The 12,803-nt window shown below is 34.4% G+C and overlaps 1 protein-coding gene across 3 annotated transcripts in view; it reads left to right on the top strand.

Moving 5' to 3' along the window:
* LOC115212855 (puratrophin-1-like) overlaps window positions 1-12,803 on the top strand; it is a 402,149-nt gene that overhangs the window by 357,958 nt on the left and 31,388 nt on the right. For 2 of the 3 annotated variants that reach the window (XM_036503619.1, XM_036503621.1), the window contains one exon: window positions 9,263-9,508. The exons of the other annotated variant lie outside the window; for it this stretch is intronic. In XM_036503619.1, coding sequence (XP_036359512.1) covers window positions 9,263-9,508 — 246 coding nt within the window. The remainder of the gene's footprint in view (window positions 1-9,262; window positions 9,509-12,803) is intronic. 3 annotated transcript variants of the gene reach the window in all.

Below are 12,803 nucleotides of genomic sequence, written 5' to 3'. Positions count from 1 at the left end.
ATGTATGTATGTATGTATGTATGTATGATAAGATTTTTTTTTATTTTTAGAAATGTAAATTATATTTTATTATTATTATTAATAATAATAATATTATTATTATTATTTTTATTATTATTATTATAGTTTACAAAATTTCTGTTTCCAAAGACTAAAAAAAGACAGAAACACCCAAGTGATTTTTCTGGATTCTTGTTGTAAAGGCAAATGTGTGATTCAGTTTTGTGGATTAATACAAGTTTTCCAAAATGAACGGTACATTAACAACCCAAACAATGTGTGTGTGTTTGTTTTGCATTCATTATGGTGAGTATCTGAAACTATAAGTTTCCAGAGAAATATCTGATGTGGTTTCAGTTCCCAGATGAAGACAATTTGATTCATTCATGCCACTAATATGTATTTGAGAATGCATGAATATCATACACTGACTCTCAATCATCTCCCACACAATATACCAGTAACCTAGTGCTTATATCATATATCACTGAATTTTGATTCGAGCCAAACAGGGGACATTTATGGGGTCACTTGACCTTCAAATTACAACCCTATTGAAAAATGTGTGTATCCAGGATAATGTAATCAAAATATAGATAAGAACTTACAGAAATGGCTTCGATGTTTTTTTAATCATGGGGCTTCTGAAAAGTAGTAGTTTTCTGATTGCAGCCCTCCCATGAAATCCAGCTTTGTGCAGTTCCTGGCAAACAGTTTTTGTGAAAACTGGGTTCTTGAGGTGGTCATTAAGTTCTGCAGAAATTTTGGGAGTTGTACTTTTGTGATCCTTTCTAACAATTTGCGTAAGAGTCTGACAGTCCCTATGAAAGTCTTGGTTTTCTTCCAGAGTTTTGTTTTGACAAGGAGGTTTTTTCTACTTTCTCAAAGGCTGTCATTACTTTTGAGACAGTACTTCTTGATACATCAGACATTTTGGCTGTTTTCGTTATGCTAGCGCCTGCCATATGAGCATATATACCCTTATTATAAAGTTGCATTGTATCATAAAATATATTATTGATTTTGAGGAGGGTTTGCTTTATATTCAAGATAACAATATACTGAAGTTTTTTAGGGCATCAAAGAGAATACCTCAAGTGTTTGTACAGACACTTGATGCTCTGAGTTCAACTTTATCTTTCATTTTTTGGAGTTGATAAAAAGTACCAATCCAGGAAGATGAATAGGTGGAACTTTAAGAACATTGGGCCAGATATCTTGCAGTATCGGTTCCAATTCTTTGCATTCTAAATTCAATTTCTGCCATGAACTATATTGAAGGTACATTTAATCCATCACCTGATTTTTCACCACCACAAATTTATATTTGTGCATTTGTTCTGACTTTCCATGTTCTGAGAGGAAATACCTTCAGAATCAACTTTCACTTTCACTATTAGGGGATAAATTGATCAAATTATTACTACTACTCAAGTATTGAAGATATTTAATTCCTCTTGCAAACATTTTTATTTTATACTCCCTGCAAGATTCTTTTTTTTTTTTGTCTCACCTTTATTTTTTCTTATATGTTATCCTTTTTAATAGGCTCTCTCTTTTTTGGTGTGTGTATATATATATATGAGTACATGTATATATGTGTGTCTATGCATGAGTGAATGATTGTACTTGAAAAGTATAAAAGCCAATGTTGACTTTGGGAGGATTTGAACTCAGAATATTGTTTTTGCAACCACATTTTTGCAAGAACCATCTTCAATTCTTTGTTGTATATTACTGTCTCTAGATCACCTATAGGATCACAGATGTTCCTGCTGCATCCGTCCCATTTTCCCCCATCTCCATCCAGGTTCAATTTTTTTAACCTCTTCCTTTCTTTGATTGGAAATTTGGCTGCTGTTTCTAGTAAGTCAATAACTATGTAGAGGCTGCCTCATCTGACCCCTGTTGTTTCTTATTTCAAGAACACAGGTATCTGAAATCGATATTGCATTTTTATCTTTTGAAAAGCATAGCTTCCTCACTAAATATCAATTTCTTGATTCTTTTTCTTTATTCCAGAATGTTTAATGTTTATGTACAAATCAGTGTGTGGCATAAATACACACACACACACACACACACATGCACACATTGATTGGTTGACTGATTTTAAGTGTGCGTGTGTTTTGTAATGATAACAACTTTAAAGATGATAATGATGGATGATGCTGACAAAAATGATGATGATCAAAAATTTTTAAAAAAGAAAGGTGAAAATAAGTAAAAGGAAAAAAGTTGACAAAACAAATAATAAAGATGTTTATGTGAATACTCAGAGGAATTCTTCCTGGATACTTGTCAACTGAAGAATCACATCACCACACATCTGCAATATCTTACCATTCCTCATTCTAATCATTTCAACAACTATGAAATTGGAATTCTAAAATTTGCTTTCAAACTAAGAACTATGTTAAATTTTTTATCGATATCATACAAACATGTGTATGTATATATATATTACGGAGATGTACTTGCATAGCGAGTGACTTGATCTGAGATCATGTGCTGGAACGAAAACAATTTCACACTGTAATTATTTATATATATTACAGCAAAATTTAGATTCAGATGAATATGGTACTTAAGTCAAAGGCACTAGAATTTTGTATGGTATTATCCATATAAATCAATGGGGTGATTATAATCAAAATAAGCAACAAGTATATCCGAGGTAGAGTAGTACAATTGTTTCATGCTACTTCATTTTATTAAACACTGTAAACATTACAGAGTTTAATAAAATGAAGTAGCATGAAACAATTGTACCACTCTACCTCGGATATACTTGTTGCTTATATATATATATATATATAGGCCGTAGGTGTAGGACAAAGTATTGAAGACTGACCCAAGGATGTTGAGTCTCATCTCATGGAAGAGATGGCTAAGAACCAAGATGATTGCCAATTTACTGTGGTCAAAAAAACCCCATCCATTCAAGCCATCCCCACAACTTGTCTTCCCAATCCCAATTTCCCCAACCCTAACTACAGCACTATCCCATCTTGAGTTATTCCCTCAAAACTACTGCCTCCTCCAGGGGTCTTTCTTTGCAAGCTACTTGGTTATCTCACTAGTGTCAGTGACACAAAAACATGCATCCAGTTGGTATTGGGAAGGACATCAAACTGTAGACACCATGCCAAAAACAGACAGCGGAGTTCTTAACAGACCTCTGACTTCTCAAAATGTCAAACCCATGCCAGTACAGAATATGGCCACTAATTGATAATGAGGATGATGATGATGATGATATTTGTGTATGTGTATATATATATATATATATATATATATATATATATTATATATATGTATATATACAGGGGTTGGACAAAATAATGGAAACACCTAGCATCATAATTTTGAAATATCTATAAAACTGTCAAAAGGAACTGCAATCTTTCAGGATGATAATGCACCAATTCACACAGATAAAGTTGTTACTGAATGGCACGAGGAACATTTTAGTGAAGTTGGACATCTTATCTGGCCACCACAGTCCCCAGATCTCAATATTATTGAACATTTGTGGTGCACTTCAGAAAAAAGTGTAAGGAGTTAATATCATCCACCATCATCACTACAAGAACTGGAGACTGTTTTAGCTGAAGCTGAAGAATGGACAAAAATTCCTTTGGAAACAATTCAAGCTTTGTATGAGTCCATACCTTGTAGGATTCAAGCTGTAAATACTGCCAAAGATGGTCCTACCCCATATTAAAATAAATTTGTTTGAAATTTTAAGGTGTTTCCATTATTTTGTCCAACCCCTGTGTGTATATATACTTGAATCCCAAAATAGTTCTGACTTCAAATTCTTTCGTCCATTAATTATCTACATGGTGGAAAGTGTGTAATGATTAAGTGCCAGTAATATATATATATATAGGGGTGAACTTTCATTCACCCCTTCATTCTGTTGAAAACAAATATCCTTGTAACCTGACACACAAGCACACACACACACACACACACACACACATACATACATATATACATTCGTACAAACATATAAAAGAAATATATTATATACCTTATGTTTATGTATCTGTTGGTGTTCGTATTTAAGTGTATATATTCTATTGTATTAATAAAACTGTTTTTTTTTTCTTTTTTAAATTACTGAATGTTTTAATTTTCTACTAATTACTACTTTCATCATCATAATAATTCTTATATTCCTACTAACATTAACTTTTTGCTAGCTACTACTACTAATACTACAACTGCTGCTGCTAAAGATAATAATGATTTCATGTGTGAGCTAACCACTATTTTGTCATTAACAGACTTCACATTTTTTTTAATGATATACAAACACATACAATATGCATGCATACATCATAGATAGAGAGATAACATATATGTGAGTTTGTGTATGTGTAGGTATGCATGTGTGTGTGTATATGTATATATATATATATATATATATATATATATATATATATATATAGGTAGGTGCAGGAGTGGCTGTGTGGTAAGTAGCTTGCTTACAAACCACATGGTTCCGGGTTCAGTCCCACTGCGTGGCATCTTGGGCAAGTGTCTTCTGCTATAGCCCCGGGCCAACCAATGCCTTGTGAGTGGATTTGGTAGACGGAAACTGAAAGAAGCCTGTCGTATATATGTGTTTGTGTGTCTGTGTTTGTCCCCACTAGCATTGCTTGACAACCGATGCTGGTGTGTTTACGTCCCCGTCACTTAGCGGTTCGGCAAAAGAGATCGATAGAATAAGTACTGGGCTTACAAAAGAATAAGTCCCTGGGTCGATTTGCTCGACTAAAGGCAGTGCTCCAGCATGGCCACAGTCAAATGACTGAAACAAGTAAAAGAGTAAAGAGTGTATATATATATATATATATATATGAGAGAGAGAGAGAGAGAGAGAGAGAGAGAGAGAGGCTATTTGTCCTTAGCTGTCTGGACTACTGCTCTCAACTGTGGTCACCACACAGTATCAAATTAACACTGGAATTTGAGGCAGTTCACCAGTGCTACACCAGGGAGTTTGCATCAATGGAACGGTTGAGGTACTGGGAGAGATTGAAAGAATTATGACTCTACTCCCTGGAGTAGAGACATGAGAAATGTGTGGTGATATATTTATGGAAGCAGCTAAAGGGTTTGGTGCCAAACTCTGGCATCGTAGTTATATCAGCCCACCAAAGTGAATGTCACCACACTGTTCTGAAGGTCCCACACATTCCATCTAGGGTGAGCACCAGATACTGCAATAGCTTTGGATTCAAAGATCCACAGCTATTTGATAGTTTGCCAAAATATCTGAGAAACCTACATGGAATGGGGGTAAACATAAATTAGTGGAAATTTTACCAGTGAGTGTTTTAAATTATAAGGCGCTAAAAGAGAATGACTCTCCCCAGATACTACAGAATATGCTTCAACACACGAACTCACATAAAGAATCTTACAAACCAAATCCAAAAACGAAATATATATATATAATATATATGTGTGTGTGTGTGTGTATGTATGTATATATAGAATATGAGGGTCATAGTCCATCTCATTAGGGAGAGAGTCTGCTTAGATGAGATACAGTTTGGTTTTGTTCCAGGTAGAAGCACCACTGATGCCATATTCCTGGTTCGACAACTGCAGGAGAAATACCTAGCTAAAGATAAACCCCTCTACTTAGCTTTTGTGAACTTGGAGAAAGCCTTTGACAGGGTCCCCCGATCCCTTATCTGGTGGGCGATGTGGAAACTGGAGATTGACGAATGGTTGATAAGGGCTGTACAGGCCCTATACAGAGAGGCTGTTAGTAAGGTTAGGATTGGCAATGAGTATAGTGAAGAATTTTGGGTAGAAGTAGGGGTCCACCAAGGTTCAGCCCTTAGTCCCCTTCTATTCATCATAGTCCTCCAGACAATAACAGAGGAATTCAAGACGGGTTGCCCCTGGGAGCTCTTCTATGCTGATGACCTGGCCCTCATAGCAGAATCACTACCGGAACTAGAAAAGACATTTCGGGTGTGGAAGCTAGGTTTAGAATCAAAGGGCCTTAGAGTAAATGTAGCAAAGACCAAAGTTATAGTAAGCAGAAAGGCGAACTCATCACACACACCCTTGGGCAGGTGGCCTTGCTCGATCTGGCAACTGTGCCTCCCCTGGCAACTGTGCTGGTGGCACATAAAAAGCACCCACTACACTCACGGAGTGGTTGGTGTTAGGAAGAGCATCCAGCTGTAGAAACACTGCCAGATCAGACTGGAGTCTGGTGCAGCCTCCTGGCTTCCCAGACCCCGGTCAAACCATCCAACCCGTGCTAGCTTGGAAAGCGGACGTTAAACGATGATGAGGATGATGATATATATATAAAAATTCAAATAAGTTATCATTATCTATAAAAATAATGATAAAGTGGCCAGCAAAAATTATTCAAATAAGCAAAATATATAATAATAAAAAGTCATGGTATGATGGGTATCTGTTCACTTGTAACAGGAGTTAAAACTCTCCAAAACCATGCATCTCTCTCTGTATGTAAACATGCATGGAGAATATAGCAGATATATTTCTCTGAAACAGTCCTCCCACTTGTAAGACACATGTAGTGAAATACAAATAAAATCATAGACATTGTAGTATCAATGGATTTCACTTTCTGTATTGAATCAACACTTAAAGTTCGTCAACCAGACTTACTACATAAACTATTTAAAAAAACATATTTACCTCTCCATGCGCATTGTTCAACTGAAGCCCCCCCCCCCCCGCGACTTTCAAACAAACGTTAGTGAGCAAGTATAAATTTTAAAATTCAAATAAGTTACCATATAGTGGGAGGTGCATGGTTTCGGAGGGTTTTAACTTCTCTTTCAAGCAAATAGGTACTGATTGTACCTTGACTTTTTATTAGAATATATATATATATATAGCAAAAATTTAGATTCAGATTAAAGTTAAAGTCACCAGAATTCTGTATGGTATTATCCATATAAATCAAATGGGGTGATTATAATCAAAATAAGCAACAAGGATATCCAAGGTAGTGTAGTACAACCATTTCATGCTACTTCATTTTATTAAACAATGTATTACATCAGTTTTAAAATTTAGAGCAATACTTACATTGTTTAATTAAATGAAGTAGCATGAAACGATTGTACTACACTAACTTTGGATATCTTTGTTGCTTATTTTGAGTATATATATACAGGGTGCCCCAAATGTCATTGATGGTTTTCAGTTTTTAATAACTTCCTTAAATTTACAAATGAATGCATGAAATTTAAATACAATATAAAGGACATAATGGAAATTAATATGCACATGTCAAATTTTGCAACACCACTACATCACATATGTAAAATGGACATCGCTTAAATGGCAACCATTTTTGGCTTTGCACACCTGTGCTCTTTTCAAAACATGCACCATAACACCCTCAAGAGTTTCAGACCCCACTTCTCTGATTGATTTCTCTATTGATGTTCTTCTTCAGTTGCACCAGGGTCTCCGGTTTGTTGACATAAATAAACCCTTTCTTTCAGGTATCCCTACAAGAAAAAATCCAGGCTAGTCAAGTATGAAGAGTGTGAAGGCCAGTTGACATTGCCATAGCCGGAGATTATTCTTTCTCTAAAGCACTGCCGTAGCAACTGCTTTGTTTCTCTTGTGGTATGAGCAGTTGCCCCATCTTACTGAAACCATGGGTGAAGCCTACATTGAATGGCCGGGCACAAAAAGGTCTCAGTCATGGATACCTGAAGGAGAGCATCAATAGAGAAATCAGAGAAGTGGAGTCTGAATGAAAATCTTGTGGGTGTTATGGTGCAAGTTTTGGAAAGAGCACAGGCATGTGAAGCCGAAATTGGCTTCCATTTAAGTGATGTCACTTTTTATATGTGATGTAGTGGTGTTTCAAAATTTGACTTGGGCATATTAATTTCCATTTTGTCCTTTGTAATGTATCAAACCTTCATTCATTTATTTGTAAAGTTAAGGAAGTTATCAAAAACTGAACCCATCAGTGACTTTTGGGACACCCTTTATATATATATATATATATGTATGTATGTATGTATGTATGTATGTATAGGTGAGAGAGTTGTTGTGTGAAAGCACGTGGTTGGATGTATAAAAAATAAAAAAGAGTGAAAAAACTACAGAAGGCTTGTGTTATAAGGTTAAAGAATATATTTAAGTCGTTATGTTAGAAAAATGCTATAAAACTTTGTGTATAGTAACATATATATATATATATGTGTGTGTGTGTGTGTGTGTGTGTGTAATACATATGCTTATATAGAGAATATATATATATATATAATACTTATATCACACATACACAGACACATATAATGCTTACAAAATATTCACAATAACATAAATAATATTAAAAATATATCACATTGTTATGGTTGGAATGCCTTTCAACATAAGTTTGCTTGCTCAGGGTTGACCTGGATCAAAACAACATAATGCATATATACACGAAATACATATATACACGTAAATACACGAAAAGGTTAAACTTTATGATTATTCGCTTTGAATATGCAGCTTTTATCTTATACCCAGTGGTAACTCAGGATGGTGTTAACTATGATGGATAAAAAATAACCCCAAGGACTAATTGATAAGTTCATGCCTCTATCATCATCATCGTTTAACGTCTGCTTTCCATGCTAGCATGAGTTGGATGAATGACTGAGGCTTGGCAAACCTGATGGCTACACCAGGCTTCAATCCAATATAATAATCCAGTGAGTAAATAGTTGTGTTGAACAATCAGACATTTTGTTGAAACCAACACAAGATTCATTTACATTTCTATGGTATGTAGCTATGGAAATTTCAGTAAATCACCTTACCACTGTTTCTTAGTTATAAGCTGCTCTTTTATTAAATTTTAGAGAATTAAATCATAAAAACACACATATACATAACATACCATAATGTAACATTGATATGATATTCAATAGGGTTTATTATTATTATAATTATTATTATCATTATTATTTCATCTTTGGAGTTTTTATAATTCTATAATTACTCTGGAATTTTAAAATTCCAGTAACATGTACTTAACCCTAAAAAACATATACCCATACTCATCTGTCTATCTATCTATCTACACACACACACACACACACATATATATATATATATATATATATGAACAAAAAGGTTTGTATTATTATCATTATTATTATTACTAAATGTGTCTATTGATATTGTATATTTTGCATGTTCTACTGATGTTGTCGTGTACATGTCAACCTTACAGTGAAAGTACTTGCAGCGAAGGTAGCAGTCTGATTGGCAGAAACCAAAGCATGTCCGAAGATCTAACCTCTCCAATACATTCCAGCGATTCCTGCTTGACCGATCCACTCACACCTCACCTGCACTCAACTATATGGAACACTCCCGTTCCAACCAATTCCCACCTGTTAAGCCTAAATTCTTCTGACCAAGATGGCTGGTCACTGTCTTCTAACGGCTCACAAGTCGGTCTTGCTGGACCCAAAAGGTAGATGCATGTTGAACTGTTAACTCTGTCATTTTTGTCTGCATTAACCCCAAAATAACAAGCAAATTGCATGATTCCTTGGTTGGTTTTTTTTTGTAATTTTCTTGATTTTTTTGTTTGTTTTTCAGTTTGCTTCTTGCCTTTTAATGGATGTTTATGCTTTATGTATTTCATATACGTTTGTGAAAGAGTGTATATATATATATAGACATATGTGTATATGCATATTTGTGTGTGTGCCTATATAAATATTTATACATGCGTGTGCACGTACACTTGTGTGCATGTATAGATAAATAAATACACATGTATAGGTATATATATGCATGTGTATGCTCAGACATTTACACATCTATTGTTTATGAGGATGCAGAGCTATTAAGCTCTTTGCTTATTTTTACTTATTTGAGCCATAATCATCATCACCATCGTCATCATCACCATCATCGTCATTATTGTCATCAAACTCAAGCATTATAATGAATTTACAACAAAATTCACCACCCAATTCAACATCACTACCACCCGGCTCTTGCAACAGAGTCCTCTCTGTTACTAGTATTCAAGCAAGGACTAAGGGAATCTCGCGGCCCTTTTTTCTCTGATGAAATAATTATTCCTTTTCCATATTAAAACCTTGTGTCAAAATAAAAACAAATAAAAACATTTAAAGCGGTTCCAGCAGGACGTATTTATCTAATACACTCAAGTACTCATGCCATTGAAAAATGCCTAACCTTTTATTATCATTATTATCATCATCATCATTGTCATCATCATCATCATCATCATCATCGTCGTTTAATGTCCGCTTTCCATGGGTTGGACGAATGACTGAAGGCTGGTGAGCCAGATGGCTGCACCAGGCTTCAATCTTGATCTGGCATCATCATCATCATCATCATCATTATTATTATTATTATTATTATTTCCATTTCAGATGCTTTGGGAGAATTTTTTTTTTTCTCTTGAATATGTTATATTTTGACTTTTCCTAACTTTTCCCTTGGTTTTCATTTGTTTTGTTTTTTTCTCTAGGTTTTGATTGTTTTATTTATACTTTCTTTAAATAATTTTGAGGTAATAGCCATGTTGTAAAAAAAACCCACAAAAACAAATGAAAGAACAAACGCAATATTTATTATTTGATTTTTTTTTTTTTACATATTTATAATTATGTTATTTGATTGAAAAATTCATTTGAGAGAAAACTTGATTGACTTATCTTCTTTTATGCTAAGTTCATATTTTATTTTGCCAGCATTTTACCTCCTTAATGATAATTAAAAGTTATATATATATATATATTATATATATATATATATATACACACCCGTTGCATTATGCATATATTTTTTATTATATTTGGAACTGTTAGTTTGAGAGAAAACTTGCTTGAATTGTCTCCCATTTATGATATGACTCCACACTCTCTTGTGCCAGCATTTTCCCCTCTTAGTAATAAGAAACATTTATAAATGTGTGTTGCATTATGTAAAATATATGTATACTTATGCATGTATGTCAGTGTGTGTGTGTGTGCACATGCTACTTTGAATGACAACAGATTTATAATACATGAGGGACAGACCTTACTGTGTGCAAATGTTTCACGTTAGATCTTCCTACGTTTTTTGAAGCATATAATAATGCCTGTTTTATTATTGTTATTATTTTGTATTTTGAGATATTTTTTCCTCCCATCATTTTCAGCAAAAGTTGTTCGTTCAAAAGAGTATGCTTAGCACTTGAGAATTCATTCCATCTTACAATAAAATATCCAGTACATTATCTGATAAATAGCTAAATATTGGAAATTTAATCTATATATTCTTTTACTCTTTCATGGGTTTCAATCATTGAACTCTAGCCATTCTGGAGCACCACCTTCAAGGGATCTGAGTCAAACATATCAGCATTTATTTGAGTCTCATACTTATTTCATTCATCTCTATATGTCAAACAGCAGTTTATAACTTTTGGCATAAATGCACTCAACATACAGCTCCAAATCAACTTAACTATTTCTTTACTATCCAGAAGGGGCTAAACACAGAGGGGACAAACAAGGACAGACAAACGAATTAAGTCGATTACATCGACCCCAGTGCGTAACTGGTACTTAATTTATCAACCCCGAAAGGATGAAAGGCAAAGTCGATCTTGGCGGGATTTGAACTCAAAATGTAACGGCAGACGAAATACGGCTATGCATTTCGCCCAGCGTGCTAACGTTTCTGCCAGCTCGCCGCCTTTGATCAACTTAACACCAGCTTAACACCATTGCCTTATCCTTTAGTTTCTTTAGCAGAGTTCACTCTGTTGCAAGCTTCTAGCTAGGTTTCCAGTTTGAGAATATCTTTCTCTTCTCTTCCTGCAAACCCTGAAAAAAATAAGGAGTCATGTGTGCTGTCCTTCCCTCTTTGACTAAACGATACCAAAAAAATTGTTACCCAATGTATTCTTTTTTTATTATTCTGTTTTTAAGATAATAGTGTCTGTGATTGAAGGGTAATGTGGATGCAAATTTTTTTGTTTTCTCATTTATAAAGAATGAGATGGAGCAAAAAGTTTCACATATTTGTGGGTAAAGGGCTATTATTTGTCAGTTGAGAATTCAGGATTACTGGGTTGAGATATTCTTTTTTTTGGTGTGGTCTGATTTATGATAAATAATATCTCCATGAGGCTATTACTAGAAAAAGAAGATTGCTTATAAAGTGACTGGTCAAATGGTGCCTCCACCTACAATTTACTACAAATAATGATATCTCCTTTGAATATATAAGATTTTACTTGTTTCAGTTCAATCCTGATCAAGTTTTCTGCCTATGACCATTCCATCTTTTTTGGTTTGAGTATAGTTTCTGTAGGACTACATTTTTTTTTAAGACCGAAGGCTGTATTTTGATAGACTTGGTAGATCAAGCAACCATTTAGTGGCCTCCTTTTCTGTATAGTTGTTAAACTGATCATACAAACCCATAATCAAGGCCATTCCAGTTATGACCATCCCATCTTTTTGTCCAGACATAGTACAGGGTGTCCATAAAGTCTCTTTACAATTTTAAAATTTTATTACAAAGACAGTTGAGATATCTTGACCAGATTTGTTTTATTGTAATAGCTGTTTATTAAAGTTTGTTTAACAGTTATTTAATAGACCTCAGTATGGGCACCATTAGTTGCATGAATCACATCAAGACGGTACTCAATTTCTTGCCAAGTTCACTGTAGGATAGCCTCATCAACGGTGGCAATGCCATTACGAATCATTTGCTTCAAGTCAACAATA

Source organism: Octopus sinensis, linkage group LG6, assembly GCF_006345805.1.
Source record: "Octopus sinensis linkage group LG6, ASM634580v1, whole genome shotgun sequence".
Taxonomy (NCBI): domain Eukaryota; kingdom Metazoa; phylum Mollusca; class Cephalopoda; order Octopoda; family Octopodidae; genus Octopus; species Octopus sinensis.
This window is presented reverse-complemented; position numbering and strand designations above follow the sequence as displayed.